At 25.8% G+C, this 20,293-nt stretch overlaps 3 protein-coding genes across 6 annotated transcripts; 2 read left to right on the top strand and 1 right to left on the bottom strand.

Annotated features, from left to right (window-relative positions):
• Positions 1–758: 758 nt before the first annotated feature.
• Positions 759–4,562, top strand: LOC105364721 (putative protein arginine N-methyltransferase 9). 3 transcript variants are annotated; one of them, XM_011502730.1, is made up of 8 exons: positions 759–828; positions 1,622–1,785; positions 1,861–1,987; positions 2,139–2,540; positions 2,623–3,624; positions 3,788–3,935; positions 4,018–4,140; positions 4,221–4,562. In XM_011502730.1, the coding sequence occupies exons 1-8, from the start codon at positions 806–808 to the stop codon at positions 4,560–4,562; spliced, it is 2,331 nt and encodes a 776-aa protein (XP_011501032.1). In that variant the 5' UTR covers positions 759–805. The 3 variants fall into 3 exon arrangements, 2 of the variants coding, with proteins under 2 accessions (XP_011501032.1, XP_011501031.1); XR_912961.1 differs by having other exon boundaries at positions 761–828; positions 1,619–1,785; positions 4,037–4,140; positions 4,221–4,245; XM_011502729.1 differs by having other exon boundaries at positions 761–828; positions 1,619–1,785.
• A 174-nt stretch (positions 4,563–4,736) lies between these two features.
• On the bottom strand, positions 4,737–5,764 carry LOC105364720 (serine hydrolase-like protein). Its single transcript, XM_011502728.1, has 2 exons — positions 5,733–5,764; positions 4,737–5,623 (listed from the first exon to the last, which is right to left on the bottom strand). Exon 2 carries the CDS (start codon positions 5,613–5,615, stop codon positions 4,737–4,739), a length of 879 nt encoding a protein of 292 aa, XP_011501030.1. The 5' UTR covers positions 5,616–5,623; positions 5,733–5,764.
• Positions 5,765–8,027: 2,263 nt separating this feature from the next.
• Positions 8,028–16,233, top strand: LOC105364719 (polycomb protein Sfmbt). 2 transcript variants are annotated; one of them, XM_011502726.1, is made up of 11 exons: positions 8,028–8,757; positions 10,248–10,516; positions 10,596–10,824; positions 11,100–11,293; positions 11,495–11,698; positions 11,818–12,082; positions 12,549–12,909; positions 13,284–13,659; positions 13,983–14,238; positions 15,045–15,460; positions 15,858–16,233. In XM_011502726.1, exons 1-11 carry the CDS (start codon positions 8,736–8,738, stop codon positions 16,185–16,187), a joined length of 2,922 nt encoding a protein of 973 aa, XP_011501028.1. In that variant the 5' UTR covers positions 8,028–8,735; the 3' UTR covers positions 16,188–16,233. The 2 variants fall into 2 exon arrangements, with proteins under 2 accessions (XP_011501028.1, XP_011501029.1); XM_011502727.1 differs by lacking the exon at positions 8,028–8,757 and adding an exon at positions 9,186–9,370.
• The last annotated feature ends 4,060 nt before the right edge of the window (positions 16,234–20,293 follow it).

Below are 20,293 nucleotides of genomic sequence, written 5' to 3'. Positions count from 1 at the left end.
AACTATAATATGTAACCAATTACATTAAATATTCATATTAAATCTAATTTCCTATTACACATAATTGATACATTTTATTGTACATATGTATAAATATTATACATTTATAAAAATAAATACTATAATATAATAATGGTAAATAATATATTTATTTTAAAAGTAAATATTAAAAATATAAAATAAATAAGAAAGCACAGATGTATATAAAAAAATTTAATAATAAAATAAAATTAAGTATAATTATAATAGATAAGAATAAAAATGAATAATTGACTAAATACTGAGGTTTCTTTAATATTTTATTTCAAACAAAATATAAATATGACTGCAGTTAAAAGTAATGTTAAATTATAATTGTAACATATATAATTAATTAATTAAATTATATAAATTATAAATTTGAATTAAATATTTAAATTATTTTTTAATATTATGCATTTGTTTAATAAGCCTATAATTAAATTCCTTGATAAATCTTTAACATATTGGATCATATAAAAAATACACATTAAAATTACTCTTGTAATTATTTAATTATATATAATTATAGGTTATTAATAAACTTTTCTGAAAATATAATTTAAATACAGTTTGAAGGATATGGAAATTAATATCTACTAATTGATGTATATGCTAGTTGAAATTCTAATTTTTAATGGTAAAGATGTAATATAAATAGCATTTATTTATATTTTAGAATAATCACCTATCAAATATTCTGACGTGAACAAACTACTAAACTCGAATTTAACACTGCAACGTTATTAGTCATCAAAATAGCAGACAACGGATTTGATTCCCTTCTATGCCTTTACGAATATACACAATGTAAATAAAAAGCAAATTTATTGAATATTTATATTTGAATATTTGAATACGTATATTTGATAATTTAATTATAAATTACAATAAAAAATATTTATCCACTTTCAAAGAAAAATTAATATTTAAAGTGAATTTAATAAAACACAGTTGATGTATAATCATATGTGACAAAAATATCATTAAATTATCAAATACTTTTGATAAAAAAAGTTTAATAATAAATTAATTTTTTAAATTAAATTCAATTTCTAACCAATTTTATAGTAGAATAGTATAACATTACTAATAGTATATATAATATTGAATAATTGAATTATTTTCCTTACAGATTTTATGTTATATTTCAAATAAAAATTTATGATTTTTGTTTATAATTTCAGTTATAAATAATTATATAATTAAGATTTATTTATTTTCTTCATAAATTTTATTTTCATATAATATGTATCATCAATTAGTTTAATACAGATTATAAAATAAATATAAGTATAAGATAATATGCTGTACTTAATATACAAATTAACATTTGTATAATTATTATCGTATTATTAATAAATTAAAGATAATTAAGAAAACTAGATGTTTCAAAATAGAGTACCATTCAACATATTTATAATATTTTTTTTTTTAATATAATGTTAATTTTACAAAAGTAAAATTAAATTATTGATATTATATTAAGTAATCAAAATTGATTTATTTTATTTTTCTAAATCTATTTAAAATAAAAAATTATACAATGTTAGTTTATAAATTATTTATTAAAATTTTGAATTTTAAAATATTTTGAAAGCAGCATGCAAGAAGAAGTTGAGGAAATAATAAAACTTTCATTAAAAAAGGCTTTGGATCATGATGCTCAAGGAAACATTGGTCAAGCATACGCTTATTATACTGCAGTATTAGAATTTTGTCCATCAAAAAGAGCAGAGCTCAAAAAAAGATTTACTACAATATTATGTATTAATTACATATTGCTTATTATTTAAATTTTCAATTAATGTAATATTAACTCTTTTATTATTTTAACAATAGGTGAATGGGGAATCCACTTAGAACAGAATAATCGTATGAAAGATATTATTAAATGCTATGAAAATTCACTCGAAATTTTTCCTGATAATTCAATAATGCTTAATAATTTTGCTGCACATTTTTTACGGTAGTATATATTTGATTATGTTTCTCATATCGCTTATACTTTATGATTGTTATAGAAAAAATGTATTAATAAACAATACAATTATGAAAATGTGTAGCTAAGAAAATAATTAATTTAGTTAATGAACTAATTAATTGTAAACTTATTTTAGAAATGGAGAATTTCTTAGAGCAATAAAGTACTTACAAAGAGCGTTGGAAGCAGATCAAAACTTTTTACCAGCTGAAAGAAATTTGCAAAATGCTTACAGTATGGCTGTAGATAGATGGCATTTCACAATGTTAAATGATAAAAGTAGAAATCATGCTTTTTATCAAGCAATTACAAAAAGAGTATGCTTAGGTTACAATACAGTTTTAGATATAGGCACTGGTACAGGATTACTAAGTTTGTATGCTCGTGAAGCTGGTGCTCATAAAATTTATGCTTGTGAATATTCACCAGCAATGTGTAATATTGCAAAAGAAGTTTTTAATAAAAATAAGGCAGAAGATATTAAGCTGATATGTAAAGCATCAACTGATTTAAAAATTCCTGAAGATATACCTGAAAGGTTTGAAATATAAATTATATAAAAACAACTATAACCAAAGTTTTATTTATATTCATTATAAAACTATTGTTTTTACTTGTAGAGTGAAATTGATAGTTACAGAAATATTTGATGCAGCTTTATTTGGGGAATTAGTTATACCAACATTAATTGATGCACATAATAATCTTTTAGTCTCAAATGGTACAGGTATTGTTATACCTATGTCTGCAACATTATATGTAGCAGCAGTTGAATGTGAATACATTCGATTTAGAACTTCTGTTTCATTTAATAGAATTAAGTTTGGATCTTTAAATTTTGATAACATATGTATTTTATCTGATGAAGATTATTATGATACTGAAAATTTAGAAAACGTTAACATTAATTATATTACAGAGCCTAGGTCAATACTTAAAGTCAATTTCAATGACATAAATAAATTAAATTATTTTAATAAAGATGGAGTCAAAGAAATAGTCACGAGTGTTTGTCGTTATGATTGTATAGTTGATGGTTTGGTAGCCTGGTTTAAATTGAATCTAGATGAAGAAATAGTATTAGATTCATCTCAAGGAAAATCTTGTTGGCAATTAGCAGTATTTCCAACATTTCCAAAAAATGTTAGAATAAATGATAAATTAATATTAACAGCACAAATTTTAAATGGAAGGTTAAAATGTTCATATGAATTAGCTCATAAAGATATAAGTCTACCTAATAAATTTATTTATCAATTACCACGGGATATAATTACATTTTTAAATGATGAAGAATATACAACATCCTTAATTCAAGTGGCAACATCAAAGAAACAAGAATATTTGAAAACAATTTTTGATACATGCCCTTTTCCAATATATGGTCTGACAATATTAAAAGAAAATAAAAACTGTGAAATTTTATATTATCGAACAAATAATATAGTATTAAAAAATTTTATTGAACATATAGTTAAAATAAACAATATCATAGGAAAAATTTATTTTATATCTGATTACAATGAAATTATTAATAAATTAGATAATATTATTGTTCATGATTTTGATATGAAAGGAGAATTAATAGATTGTGGCCAACAAAACTACCGTGAAATTTACAGGTTTGTATTAAAAAATAATATAAATTTTGTACCTAAATTTATATAAATTAATTAGTAGCGTGATTTCTTATAGTAGAATGTTTAATTTACTATAAAAATAGAAATAAAAAAAGTTTATTTATCATGCAGTATATAAATTAAAGTTATAATTATTATTTTGCAGATCTTTATTGAATTCAAATGGTTATCTATTTCCAGAGAGAATTTTTCTTATGGGACAATTTGTATATTCTGAGGAATTACCAAAAATGATTTCAGTGAAAGATAACAATCTTCAAAAATGTACTAATTTTAGATTATCAGATACTACAGTTAGTAAACTTATATAAATATATCATTGCTACAGAAATAAGCTTTTAAAATTTAATTTACTTATATAGAAATTTATTTTAGAATTCATTTCCTGATATAGGTAATGACAATGATGACGACGAATGTTGTACTGTAGAACAAATAGGTAATTCAAGTATCAACAGTTTTAAATATATGATAGCTGATTTTATAAATAAATTCAAGGTAATAAATAAAACTTTATAATTTATTATTTGGAATAAAATAGACATGTTTTAATTAAATAAATAATGTATATTTTAAAGATAAATCAAGTTTTTGATTTAAATTCAAGTCTATATAACTACAAAGCTTTATCAGATGTAAAAATATTAGTGGAAATTGATGAATCAGAAATGAAAGAGAAGGTTATAAATTTTGGAAAAATTGATTTAGAAAAATATAAAACTACTCCAAATGCCTTAATATGTTGGTATAAAATTCATATTAGTAATGATAAATATTATGAAACTAAACGAAAAAGATCATTTATGAATCATACAGCAATTGTATTTGAAAGTGAATTAGAAAAAAAAGCATTACAAGGTGAAGATGTAAATATAAAAATTCAACAAATGCATGATTTGGTAAAAATTAAAGTAATATAAAAAAATATTTAAAGATACAAAATATATTTTTATTTATTTATACAACATATGTTATAAATTTCTATAAGATTATTGTAACTATCACATAACCCATAAATATTATCAACAATTTAGATTTATAAAATATATATTATTGGAAAATTATTAATATAATCTTTATAATAATACTTACAATTAAAGTTTACTAGAAAAATGTTTAATAAATCTTGATATATGTTCTGAAATCCTTTCAGGATAATTGTTATGGACATCATGATTTCCTCTAATTCTGATAACATGTATATTATAACTTTTAAAAAAATTTAATAATTCAAATATAATGTGCCTTTTATATAATAGAGTGTCTGTTGCTAATATTAATATTTCACCATTTATTTCATTCAATACATGTAAGTATTGATCAAAACCCATGAAAGGTATAATAAATATCTTTGCTCTAATATCTCGGTTATAAATATAAGAATTTTCATTAACTTTAGTAACTGATCTTTCAAATAATGCCTCTGCTGCTTCAGAAGTTAAGCAATTTTTCCTCAAATATTTAAGAGCAAACATAACTTCTTCTTTTGTATAATGATGTAAATTATTTTGTTTATATTTTTTGGATATGAATTCATATTCTTTTTTAATTCTTGAAATGATTTCATCTTTTACAATCAATTCTGGAATAATACTATCAATTAAAACTAACTTTTGTATTCTTTTTGGATAAATTAATGAAAAAAATAAACCTAATTGAGCTCCAAGACTATGACCAATATAAAATGCATGCTTCCATTGCAGTTCATCTAAAACATATTTTATTGCTAGTACATAAGTAAAAAAACTAAGTTTTATTCCATTCTGATAATGTGAAGAGAATCCATGTCCAGGTAAATCAATAGAAACATAATAAAAATCATGTGGTAATAATGCTACCAATCGATCAAATGCTCCAGCATTGTCTAAGGTTCCATGTACCATTAAAACACCAGTATTTTTTATGTTACCCCATGCTTTCACAGCAATGTGACCCCATGGTACTTTTAAATTGAATGTTGATAGAGTTTTCATTATTATTTCTACATACCAATACAAGAAAAATAAATTATATATAAAAATATTAACAATAAAATTATTTACGATCGTAATATAACGACTTAAAAAGCACAGAATATTGATTTTTTTTACCTTAAGATTCTTGTTAAAATATTTGTCCTATATGACCGTTATGTATATTTTTTATATAAAACTTTTTTCTTTTAATGGAATCAAGAATATATCAAATCACTAGATCACTATAAATCTTCTAAAGTAGTGATTAACGCTCATTTGAGGCAAGTGCAATAAAAATCAAAGCTTATTGGTTTTTTCGATTATCCATAATTTCAATATGAAACTCAACAAAACGCAGTAATTACCAATACTGAAATGTTATATTATTTCTTAACTAACGAATTATAATTATTTGCATTTCATATCATTAACAAAATTTAATATAATTTAATCATTACTGTAGATTTGATATTGTAAGTAATATTTAATATACATAATATATATTTTACTACATATTTCTCCATTAATTACAATCGTATTATTTGAATATGTTTACTGACTTTATTATACATTTATATATTTTATTTTTCAATATTATATCGATTTACATTTAATATTCAACACATTATTGAGAACCAATGAGCTTAGATCTTCATTATAAATATACAAATGGCTGCATTAATTACCTTGCTATAAATATTCAATACCATTGCTCTTATTAAATGAAAAAAGTTGACCGTTTTTTTAAAATCTACACAATATCAGTTTCGTACTATTTAATTATTGCATACGTTTCAAATATTTGGTGGAATAAGTATAGTGTTAGATGAATGAAACAGAATTAAATAGAAGGTCTAGTATAAGAAAAAAATCTATTATAATTTATAAACCACTTTTGATTTCCCAGTTGAGACCCATATTTCTCGTAACAAATATTTCAAACAACCGCTCAATCAAGAATATCTTAAAACTGTTATTACATAGATTCTAGAAGATAAACTTCCTGTCGCTGACTATATATACCATTTATATTGACTATCAGAATTCTGACGAGGAAAATAATGTAAATATTGATGGTAATACAAAGCCATTAACAAACATAATGTTATTTTCAGTATTGTGTAAGCATATTATATTATTGAATATGAATACTTTGATATTTTGACTTTATTGGGAGAATAATATTACTACATACCGTTATATTCGATAATCTTTTATTTGCATATTATATGTTTCATCTATATTTTCATGATCTATTTTGAATACGGAATTATATTAATTATCTTAAAAAGTATATATCTTATAAATATGAATTAATTACAAATTTTATTAAAATTTCATTAAAATATGAGGTATAATAATATCATTTTGAATTCTATTAAGAAAGCGTATTATACTACGTAAAGCATACAAGAAACATATAAGAATTAATCTATAATTAACTAATTAGAATGTAAACAAAATCGCATAGATTGGCAAAATGTTTTATTTTGTAATTCTTCTTTCTTCCTTTATTCAATATGTTTCTTTATTGTTTTTTTTACTATTATTTAAATTTGTCCTCAATTATTGTATTATTTTATGTGTATCTATATTACATAAAAAGCTGTATTACCACGTGTTAATTTAAATATTAGAGTAATGATAAGTTCTATAAACTAGGGTTGATATATATAGCAAAACTTTAAAGCTTAAATATTTATAGAAAAGTTTGTTATATTAATTTACATACTTATTTACGAGAACTATATACCAATATAAATGGGTTTCATTTTTAATTAAAGTATATGTATTATTCATTTCGCATAGAAACTTGAAATTCTTTCGTCTATTTCACAAATTATTTTTTCACGTTCTACGAAATGGTATATTTTTTCAAAAGAAAATTAATTAAATGTCATCAATCTTTTATATGCAATTATATTTTGTTAATTGTATATTAATTCAATCAATATATTTTCAGTTCAATAAATATATTTTAAATATATTGAGATTACGTAAAGCGAGGATATTGCATAAATAAATTACGTAAGACACTAGAAAAATATTTTAATGAATATTCTTTAAAGCAATTGAATAACCGTATTCTACATTATTAATTTTCTATCGAACTTTACTTCTTTTCGATCATTTAAAATCGTAATAACAAACCGGAGCTAATTTCAATTGATAGATTTGAAATCAAGGTAAAGTAACGTAAGTATTATATTGCCTTAAATGAAATAGTTTCATTATCAAATTAAATATAAAATTATGAAAATATAGAGGTGAAAACTTTGTATAAACATGGGACCAGTTGACTCGCGTCGGTTATTCGTTAGAAAAATGGGAGGTTCATTCAAGTACTGGACAGTTGCTGATCGACGTTGAAACAGCTGACTTGTCGGAAATCCTCACAGTCCAGAAAAGTGATACTATACAACGATAAGCGCATTCCCATTGCAGTTCCGATAGCAACGCATGATTCAAAGAAACCGCCACAAAGGGCAGTGAATGGAAGCGGAGGAGTCGAACGCGGCAGCACCTCCACGCGTAGACCAAAAGGCTGTCGCGGAGGGGCTGCAGCGCTGCGTATAGACCGAGCAAGCCTTCAGATTTCGGATTTTGGTCTGCGGCTTATGGTTACGGCGGGTAATATTTTTTCAAGATTGAATGTGGGTTGAAGTGCGTTGTCACCGTTGTTTGGTTCCTATTTTTCAGTCATTGTTCACGATTTCTGTGGACGGAGACGCAAGTCAAAAAAGTTCAGTGGAGTGAGTATACCAGAAACAAGGAGAAGGAAGGAGACATAAGAAAGAAGAGGATATGCGTCCTTTCTTTGGCTGCAGCGCCTCCCTCGCTGTCGTACGAAGACGCTTATCCGTGAGGTAAGGGGACCCTTGCGAATGATAGTCCTGCAAGACCGCGCCACTATTATGCCCAGCGGCGTCGGGATGAAGAAAGAAGCGCGTCGCGCGCAGCAGCAGCGGGAGCAGTACCGTGAAGAGCGCCGGTAATATTCGGCCGGGCGCTCGAGACCGGAGCCGCGTTATACCGAAGAGAGAAAGCTATAGTCTAAAGGCAATTAGCGCAGTGAAAACCAAGGGCACGGGCCATCCCAAGAAGACCATCGCTGGTTACTTAACTCATTAGACAATCATGGACATGCAGGCTCCCAATGGTTCGTATTCGCCTTAACAATACTTCCTACTCTATTGTACCTTATTGGAATTATATTTTCTAACATTTCCACACACATTCGTATCACTCACATGCACACGCACGCCCTCACATGCTCACGTACGCCCTCACTATACCTCTAGCTATCTCCGTCCATCCATCCATCCATCCATTCACCCATACATTCATACATTCATCCATCCACTCATCCATTCTTCAAACCATCCATACATTAATCCATTCATCTATCTATCTATCCATCTATGCATCAACCCACCAACCCATCCATACACCCCCCACCACCTATCCAGTCATCCATAGACCCCCCACCCCAGTCATCCATCCATCCATCTATCCATTGATTTATTCATTTATTCATACATTCATTCATCCATCCATTCACCTGCCCATCTATTCATCCAATCTACATATCTATCTATCTATCTCTATCTTATTCTTTCTTCCTTTCTTCCTGTTTTTTTTCATACACTCTATTACTCAATGACCCTCGGCTTCATCATTCTGTAGTTGTATAACCCGTTACCACTTCTTCGATGGACTCTTAATTTTTTATAGTGAATGCATAGTGGAGGGCACTATCATCATAAACATGTGTGAGTAGCGCCTTTTTAGTATGTGCCCAAGCATCGTTGCTTTTTATTCTATCGTTTAGCATAGGGTTGGCGTGCGTTAGAGGTTAGACGAGGTATGTACGTTGTTGGAAGCTCAGCAAACGACGCCTGGCGTCACTTTCCAAACAACAATAAGTGTTTGATGACAAATCTTTCGTATCCTTTACATCCTTCGTCACTATTCCTTCAATCGTGATAATCGCAATAAGGCTAATTTGTTAAACGATCATAAAGACATTGTAATAAATTCACCAAATTTTTAATTTTAATTATAAAATGTTATAAAATAACAATTCGAATAAATATTTAGAATATTCCTTTTCATTACGAATATACAAATTATTTAATTAACAACCCTAAAAATAAATATTAGATATTTACATACGTTTAATGTTAGAATTATAATTTTTAAAGTCGAATGAAAAAAACAATCCATAACTATTGGGCTATTAAAATTTTCAATATTACTATCTTATTTAAAATGATAGAAATTGTTTACTAATAATTACTATATATATTTAAAAAATCTAAGATATACTTTGCAATTTCATACCATTAATCGATAACTTCATTAGTTAAGTGCCTGCCAAAAATTATAACTTTACTATTATTATAAATTTAATATTAGCAACTCTTCAGTACAATTTTCTTACATAAATAATACAAAAAATATAGTCTGATTAAATTTAATTATTTTAAAAAATATTGTTGAAATATGTAAAAATCCATTTGTTGTTATTAAAAAATGAATGATAATTTCCAAATTATTCATAATTACAAACTATTTTGTTTTCTTAGAGAAAGACTTTAATACATATTCGTATTAACTTTATTTAATAATTATTTATTTATTTTTAAGTTTATGCAGCTATTCCTGGCATGCCAGAGCTTGGCATGGTCTGGATGGGAGACATGATGGTTCATAACGATCCAACACAAGAACTTATGATAGATCCCAGACAAGCAGAAAGCTCATTTTATTCTCATGGACCTCATTCTTTTGATGATATAAGAAATCATCAAATTCCACCAACTACTATGGTGCGATATTTGGCTCCACAATTTCATAATGAATGTTCGGAATCAGAAGAACCCATGGAAGGTGTGGATGTTCAAGATATTCAACAAGTTAGTTTTTCTTAATAACAATATTTTGGGAAAATTCTATTAAAAAATAGTGCATAATATTACAATCTTATTGTTATAGGAGTATGATCAAACTGATGGACAAGAAATGAATGAATATCTTGGTCTGGAAGATTATACGGTCGATGAAGAAAGAGAGCAAGTAGTGAGTAATGCAGCCACACAAACACAAGATATTCGAAATCGTAAAATTAAACCTATTAAGCATCCAGGCTTAGTTTTAAAAACACCGATAGCATACCAACCTCATACAGATTTAAATTTCATACCAATTCGGAAAGATGGTATAGGTGTGTTTCACATAAATTTTTTTAAATTCAATAATATATTACTTAATTATGTATTCAGTTCAATTAATTTTATTAGTTAATCAAAATAAATTGTTTTATAAATCATATTTTTTATTTATTTGATAAGTACCTTAAAATCAAATAACATGTTATGCTAAATAATTCAAGAAGTACGTGTGTGTGATTGTATGTTTATGTGTGCATGCATATGTTTAAATTTAAATTATATTGAAATGAAATGAAACTTATTTATGTATGAATTAAATATTTTATAGCTGTTTGTGAAAAGTGTGGTGCTATTGGAGTAAAACACGCTTTTTATACAAAAGAACGACGATTTTGTAGTCGAGCATGTGCTCGATCCTCAGAGCATACAGCACCTCATGCAGATTCAACTTATAGTCCAACTCATTCCATAGAGCAAAATGTAGATATTAATTTATCAAATGATGTAAAACCATTGAGTAAGGTAAAAATTTATTAGTCATTAATATTTAGTTATGAAAAAAAAATTTCATTAACTTGATAATAACAATTATTCTGTTAATAATTTTATTATTAATAATTTATATAATTGTATTACAATAATTCACAGTATATAAAAGAATTCTGAGAGCATATTCTATACGATTTTTATTTATTAGATACTTATACAGTATATGTTTGATAGATATCTATAAAAGAAGAAGTTATTCAACCTAAGGAGCAGATAAAAAAAGAGAAAATAAAAGCAATAATACCAGCTGAACCAGTTATGCCAGAAGAATTGCCTGTCAGAAGAAAACGTACCGCTGAAATGGCTGGATCGTATGATTGGACACCTCAATTAAAAACACCTGGTTTTTGTGCAGCTCCTGTTTCATGTTTTAAACATGTAAGTATGATTTAATTTTACAAAAGTAAATATTTAGAAGAAAAATTTAATTTCAAATTAATACAGTTACTCCGCTTTTTAATACTTTACATAATTGACATAATTTTTTCTGCTTACAGGCCCCGATATCGGAAATATGGGATAATATATCAGTTGGTATGAAAGTAGAAGTAGAAAATACTGACTGCGATGAGGTTTGTGAAGCCTTTCCAGATTCGTTTTGGGTAGCAACTGTTCTTCGTATATCTGGTTATAGAGCTCTATTAAGATATGAAGGCTTTGGTCACAGTGTTGAAAAGGATTTCTGGGTCTCTCTTTGCTCAAATGATATACATCCTGTTGGTTGGTGTGCAACTATAGGAAAACCACTCATTCCACCAAATAGTAAGTTATTTCCATTTAATTACTTAATCCTTTGGTAATAAATTTTTTGTATGCGTATCAAACATATTTTTATTTTATCACATTCTTGTGTTAAAAAAATAATGTTTTATTACGTTTTATATTTAACCTATACTTGTACTAAAAAAATAATAACAATGTTTTATTACGTTATTAATAAGTATTATGTGTAATTTATAAATTAATAAATAAAATTGATTAATTTGTGGTATATGTAAGTTAAATATTAATTCGAAATTATAAGAGTTTCAAACGGGAAAGAAACATTCTCGCGTTAAATTTTATTTAAATTGCTGCATACATTTTTGTTTATTAATATAAATTACATCTTTTATTTTTTAAATTGAGTTAGCTATCAACTATATAATTTAGTATTTCTCACAATTTACTTAATAGTTTATTCAATCAAATTAAAATCGAAACTTAATATTTTGTTTCTTAAATGTAGCAATAGCTAATAAATATAAGGATTGGAAGGATTTTCTTATGCGTCGACTAACAGGAGCTCGAACTCTCCCAACCAATTTCTATAGTAAAGTTAATGATAGTATGAAATCTCGCTTTCGTTGCGGCTTGCATCTCGAGGTTGTTGATAAAAATCGTATCTCTCAGGTGAAAGTAGCTACCATTCAAAAAATTGTAGGTAAACGTTTACACGTGCGTTACTATGACTCGTCACCAGAGGATAATGGATTCTGGTGCCACGAAGATTCGCCTCTCATTCATGCAGTTGGTTGGGCGAAACATATCGGTCAAACCTTAGATGCATATCCTGAATATTTACAACGCATAGAAATGGAAAAATTAAGGTTTGACAAGAATTTTGAAATATTTATATATGTATATTATTAATTATCACAAAAGAAGTTTTTATTAAAATATATACTTTTTTTATTTTTATTGTAAAAAAATTTCATGATAATTGTTAAACAATTATAACATAAATTGTTAATTAATTTAAAATGTGTGACAAATAAATTTTTGTTTATTTTTAAATTTATGAAAATCAATATTATAATATTTCAGTCTTAAAAATTAATGTATAAAATACCGAAAAACATATCTCGTAAAAAATTAATATTCTAATTTTTGAGTTGTATTTATTGTATACTGTAAAAACTATTAGTATATTTTTACAGTTGTATATACAATTTTAAAAATTATATATTTTAATTATTCTAAGTGAGGATGATGCAAAGAGTGACCTTTTCTACGTGACCAAGAATCATTTGGCGCACTATGGATATACTTTTCGGGAAGGAATGAAAATTGAAGCAATTGATCCACTGAATCTATCAGCCATATGTGCAGCTACAGTTATGCAAGTACTGAAGGATAGTTACATTATGATAAGAATCGACAGTTATGATGAAGATACAAGTGGCTCTGATTGGTTCTGCTATCATTCATGTTCGCCTTGTATTTTTCCGGTAGGATTTTGTGCACAACACGGTTTACCATTGACGCCACCAAAAGGGTACGATCCAACGACGTTCACTTGGGATTCTTATCTAGAAGAGACTAATACCATACCTGCCCCAGCAGAACTTTTTAATCGAGTAAGTATTTAATAATAAAAATATGCAGTTAAATTATATATAAATTTTGAAATATTCATTTCACTAAAAAAAAATTTTAATGAAAAGTACTAATATAATTTGTATAGTACACGTTTATAATGTATATTAAACAACAAATAAATAAACAACTAAATAAATATATAGAACTGATATAAAATGGTTGCTCCAATTTTAAATAGTATTTAAAATAAATGAATAATTGCAATTGTTTCATATAACTAATGAAGTTTTAATAAAAGTATAACTTAAATTTTAAAAGAATACATTTTTTTCTATAATAAATAAGAAAAATAATTTTATAGGAAATCCCGCAGCATGGATTTATAGAGGGTATGAGATTAGAAGCTGCAGATTTAATGGATCCTCGATTGGTTTGTGTAGCAACAATCACTAGAGTAATTGGCAGATTGCTAAGGGTTCATTTCGATGGATGGGAAGATGAGTATGATCAATGGTTAGATTGCCAAAGTCCTGATATCTATCCAGTTGGATGGTGTGACTTAGTTGATCACAAATTGGAAGGACCACGAGTACATACAAAAAATACTAGCCCTACAGGTATAAAATTCATTGTTCTTCAATGTGTATAATATGATCACATTTCTTAAATTACAAAATTTTAAATAATTGTTATAATTAGTAAATGATAGATAATAATGTTTAATTTTAAAGAATATCGTGATATTCATAAATGATTTTATTAGCTACAATATTTTAACTAAATTTAAATTGATTTATGAGAAGATATTTTTACAAGGTTTTATAAATAAAGCAACATTCAAATTCAAATTGTTTTTATTTCAAAATTCATTTGTAATAAATTCATCTAATATTTAATAAGTTAGTTTTGCCATATATTAGTTAAAAACTTGATATTCATGTAAAATGAAAATATTTATTTTTATAAAAACACATTTTTTAATTTTAAATTAAAAAAAATCACTATCAAATATTCGATTTTTGTTTTTAAAATAAATAAATAAAGCATAGCTTTGTGAATTTATATTTAAAAATATTTTTTCAAATTGATAACAATATATAATCAATTTATATTAAAAGTATTACAGTATTACAGTGTATCATGTGTTCAAGAATTTGATTATACTATTTGTAAAACAAATCTACTTTATTATACAACCCAATTAAAATTTTCCATACTACTTTTTAAATATAAAATCTTATTTACAATATAACTTGTTTTTTTTACATTATTTTACCATTTTAATTGAAATAGAAAAATAATGGTCATTTACTTTATTTATAAAGATTTATCTTTAAATGTTTATATTTTTCTGATTAAATTTTCAAAAAGTTTTTAAGTTGAAACATTTTACAATATACATTAAATTTGATTTCGTCACTAGTAAAATCACCGAGAGGCCTTAAACGTAAGGGTAAACGAAAATTAAGAAAAGTCGTCGGTAATAAGCCCGCCTACGCGAAGAATATATTACCACGTCAATTGGAGCAACAGCAACAAACGAATAATCAACATCAGCAGCAACAACAGCAGCAACAGCGTCGGTTGGCACGCGAACATTATGATAGACAATTAGGACCTACTCAAGGTACGAAAATTGAACGCGAACGTGGTGATCTTGAAAGCAGCATACCTGAACAGGCTACAGCAAGAGAACCAGAACCAGCACAAGAGCCCGCGGGCCCGGATCAAACTCTGCCTAGTCCAACCAGTGGCCAAGGACAATCAACAAGCGACTCCCAAAATGACCTTCAAGGTCCACCACCACCCAAGGAAAGGACTGCTACATCCTACATAAACGTAAGTATTCCAGTTGAAATCTTAAATACTCTATAAAGTACTGTGTTTTATGTAACTATTAAATATTATTAAAAAATTCTTTAGCAAATATATGTATAACTGGACGATATATATTCATATATTTATTTATTTCTTTGTTATTTGTGATTTGTATCGTTTATAATTATGATGAAATAAATATAACTTGTTTCATTCATATTAAGTAAATTTAATAATATTTTCATAATAATCCATAAAATGGCAGTGTAAAGACTTCAAAGTAATTTATATACAGAATTTTTATTATTTTTTTGCTTTTAAAAAGTGAAAATTGATAAAATTCTTCAGTTTATATAAATGTACTATACGTTATAAAGATTATAATTAATTTTTATTGTTAAAACTTTTTTACTCATAGGTGACTGCTACAAGTAGCAAATACATCCCAAGACTGGCAGATGGTTTGCAAAAAAATTCCGAGCTAGGAGAATTGGTGCCAGTTGAATGGAACGTCTTCGATGTAGCCCAATTTTTACGTGTTAATGATTGCGCTACATACTGCGACAATTTCAGCAAACGGAAGATTGACGGTAAGATGTTGCTAACCCTCACCAAGGATCAAATTATTGACCTTACTGGTTTTAAAGTCGGACCGTCATTAAAAATCTTCGATCTCATACAGCAGTTGAAAATCAAAGTGAACCCCGCTCAAGAAAGGTTAAAACTAGGACTAAAAAAAATATTGTAACGATTAGTAGTTATAATTATTTAAAAGGGATTTTGTACTAAAAGTAAACGGGAAATCAATTTTATCTTGATTTTAAACAATAAGATAATTTATAGTATTGCTATTTTAAATGCTAAATTAATACGTTCTGTTAAGATTCGACGTAATTATTTATTGTTCTTTTTTATTTTGTTAGAGGAATAAGTTTCATATTATTTTTCTATATAAAATAATAAAGTAATTAATTAGTAGCATCAGTTAATATTGTGAATTAATTAAAGTATATTTATTTTTTAATTCACATTTTTATATTTCATAAATATTTAATCTGTAAATGTAAAAATAAAATATAAATATAGATAAAAGCTGTAAAGCTTTTAATATTAGGAAAAATCTTCAAGTATTGATTATGATTCTTGTTTTTTTTTTTTTTTTTTATTAAATCACATTGAAAATACATTTTATGTTTTATAAGCAAATGTATATGGTTATGATATATATTATCTTATATTCAATGTTTTAAATTATTAAATATTTTTATAGACATCAATATTAAGTGAAGAATATTTAAACATATATTTCTGATTTCACAAAAGAAAAAGCTATCTGAAATCAGAAGTGTAAACGAATTTATATTCAATTAAGTACATTAACTAAAATGATTCGAAAGTTTACTTTTAGTCATTTTCATTGAATTAATTTTAGATATGAAAATTAGTTTTACACTATTTAAAATCAAAAAAACAGATTTTCTGATTACTTTTGGTATAATTTCTATTATAATATCTCAATAAGTTCCAAAAGTACATAGATAAAGTATGGATTTACAATTAAGTTTTTTTTTTAAGTTTTTTTAATTAGTTTCGCATGTGGTACATCACGTCGCCTAATGGAAAAGTAAATGTTTAGGCAACTTTGATGATTGCATTATCATTGATTATTTGAGCTTTATTAAAATGTGTTTTTAAAAAGCAACTAAATGAAATAGAATTTTCGTGAAAAGTTTTTATAGGCAACACTTGGAAATTTAATTTTGATAATTATTACTTTAAGGTGCAATACTCAGTGATCTGAAATGTATAATTATTTACAAGCAATTACTTGACAATCTATGGATATTCGTATATATAGTTAAAATAGCGAACTTAAAACACATTTTTTTTATCGATTTTATGTGGCCATTCCTTGTAAATCCATATCTCAATTATTATTGACTAAATATGTGTATAAACCAACTATGTATACATTTCTGTGGTCAAATAATTTTAGTAATTGATTTTGTAACGAGTAATGCCTCTCACGTCCAATCTAATATTATTAGTCACTAGCTTTCAGAGCTAGCTCTCATAGAATATTTTTAATAAAAGTAACTATGAAATTCGTGCTGTCTATACTACCACTATTATATTTTTTGCTGATAAAAGCATTACAAATATATATATATATATAATTATACAATATTTTATACTGGATCTAATCAAAAGCAGAAAAATTGCGATGATAATTAATATGTTGATAGCATCGCATTTATACAGTATGTGTTGTTAATCTAAAAATACTTTGAAATGAATTATGGTCAACATTCATATTCCTATGTATTAATTCAAGAATAAATCGCTCTTGCTGGAGAATTAACTTTCGGTAAGTTGTAGGCTCTAGAACCCAAATTTAATAGATACAATTCTGATACTGTAAATTGTTAGTGTATCAAATCCATTATATTAATTACTGCAAAACCAAATTTTCTCTATAAAATATTTCAATTCCAAATTTTTTTAAAATGTATATTTGTTACAACTTTCAATGCTGAATGATAGAATTTAATTTTTAAGACCATCTATGTTACTTTTGAAACAGCATTTAAAAGCACAGAAAGGTAGTAAAATAATCGCACTAAGTTGCATAATCTATATTAGTAAACACAATAAGGAGCTAAAATATATTTAGTTTAAATAGTTAATAAAGTTAAATTATGACATAAAACCTAATATTAAATAGTTTATACACTTTTGTATTAGCTTCATCTTCCAGCAGATTTGTATATAATTATGCTGACTCCAACCTGTCATCTGTATATAAAAGGTGAAAACTTATCCAATAGAAATACGATGTCGCTTACTGACCCAATCCTGCAGTTTGGAAATGCTCAACAAATATAGCTTTAAGATCAAAGGTTGATTTATATAAAGTGATAAAGATCAATTATTAATGATTATCATTACTTTCACATGTAACATTTATATACCTTAGAACTTGTATGTGACATTATATTTGGTTACAGTTACAAATCAATCAGAGAATCGAATTTATTGCCTTTACTTTCATTATTTATATAGCTAGCACTGGGTTGTTTTTTATTTTGTCTCCGTATTTTCAGTCCCAATATTGTCGTATTTCAAGCAATTGTTTGTAAGGTAGATTCATGTCGCATCGTGATACAATAGAATCTTTAATTGTACTGAAATTTAAATCTAAGTCAAATTGAATTGTGCTTATCACAGTTGAATACGTTCAATTCTTTATATTCATAACCACACTTGTACCCTGTATAATTTTTTAATATCACGTAGATTTGACAATAAGAAGTATCCTAACAAATCTATATTTTTTATTCGCAAAAGCGAGAAACACATTAACAATTCTAGTAAAAACAATTACAGTTTTCGATAGTTATTTGATTGCATTAAATTAAATGCGTTCAGACAACTCATTTCTTGCCAATAATGATTGTATAAATATACTGTTCAATATACTGTAACTAATTGTATTATAAGTTTGGTCATTCGTTTTGTATATAAACAAATTTTAGCCAACCTTGAAACGTATCGAAATATAAGAAAAATTAAAACTGATCCAATGTACATAATACTGAATATACAAAATATTTCCAATATATATACACGTTACTGACCTCAATAATAAAAGAACTCTAATTATGACCAACAATAATAATATATATAATATATATATATACAGGTATATAATTTCGAAGTAAGACGGCTGTATATATTACTGTATGTTGACATTCTTGGTTGTATTAACTGTACCATCATTGTTAGCCGTATGTACCATCAGACTAATTATATACTGCTCCAAAGTAATAAATTTAGTTACGAAATAGAACAGTTGAAGAAAACTTTAGCATTTAATTTCCTACCCGAAAATTATTTTACAATCTTATTTGTGCTAGCTATATTAGTCAATTCATTTGTCAGTAATGCTTCCACTTATGATTCAAACACGTCCTATGTTAATATTCTGCTACTGAAAGATATTCTGTTTTGTATACATTGTAGATTTATCAAAATGAGTTAATTTCGATATCATAATAATTGCAATCTTCAATATTTTATATTGACATTATTTCAACATAGGATATACAGGATAATATCCTAAAACAATTATTATCAGTCAGTATTTAATATGTTGACAGTACCGATATCTTTGTAAACAGCTTCATGTATTGTGACTATATAACTTTTAAATTTATATATTTTATATTTCATTTTCGAAAACATGTTATGTATGTATCCAGTAAGCTGATACTTAGCTTGGATGTGAGTTACGTTATCCGTTAGACTAATATAATAAATCGGGTTATTTATACCATAAAAATTAAATTTCAAATTATTTTTTCGTTATTTAAATATTATTCTTTATTCATTTTAATTGTATGTATAACGTAATTAATTTATTAGAAAAGGAAATGTATTAAAAATCATATGAATAACAAAATGTTTTAAAAACTATAGTTATAGTTATTATACATGATTAATTTTTAATGATTTTGAGAGACTACGTATTATTTTACTTTTAAAATAATCTCTAAACATTAATTGACGTCGAAATAAATAATCGTCATTAGTATCACGAATATGATGCTTTGACTATTTATTTCGTTACAAAACAAATAATTTCATTTGTAATGAACTGTTGTTAGTTTTAATAATACCTCTGAACTTTTTAAATATTGTAATTGCCAACTAATTATATGACAACTATATGAAACCTTGCATTTCTTTAAAAGTATTGCTTTTTATTAGTAATTTTATCGTTTTAACAATATTTTTAACATTAATAACGTAAATACTATTAAATATTATTAATCTACTGAGTTAGATAATTTA

The sequence above is a fragment of the Ceratosolen solmsi genome, unplaced genomic scaffold (assembly GCF_000503995.2).
Source record: "Ceratosolen solmsi marchali unplaced genomic scaffold, CerSol_1.0 scaffold15, whole genome shotgun sequence".
In the NCBI taxonomy this organism is placed as follows: Eukaryota; Metazoa; Arthropoda; class Insecta; order Hymenoptera; family Agaonidae; genus Ceratosolen; species Ceratosolen solmsi.
This window is presented reverse-complemented; position numbering and strand designations above follow the sequence as displayed.

Excerpts from the sequence above, each read along its gene's own strand:
- LOC105364721 (XM_011502729.1), top strand. The coding sequence starts at position 806 with ATGCCTTTACGAATATACACAAT. Across the intron at positions 1,786-1,860 it reads AAGATTTACTACAATATTAT|GTGAATGGGGAATCCACTTA; the intron begins GTATTAATTACA and ends TTTTAACAATAG. Across the intron at positions 2,541-2,622 it reads CCTGAAGATATACCTGAAAG|AGTGAAATTGATAGTTACAG; the intron begins GTTTGAAATATA and ends TTTTACTTGTAG.
- LOC105364720 (XM_011502728.1), bottom strand. The coding sequence starts at position 5,615 with ATGAAAACTCTATCAACATTCAATTTAAAAGTACCATGGGGTCACATT.
- LOC105364719 (XM_011502726.1), top strand. The coding sequence starts at position 8,736 with ATGGACATGCAGGCTCCCAATG. Across the intron at positions 11,294-11,494 it reads ATGTAAAACCATTGAGTAAG|ATATCTATAAAAGAAGAAGT; the intron begins GTAAAAATTTAT and ends TATGTTTGATAG. Across the intron at positions 14,239-15,044 it reads AAAAAATACTAGCCCTACAG|TAAAATCACCGAGAGGCCTT; the intron begins GTATAAAATTCA and ends TTTCGTCACTAG.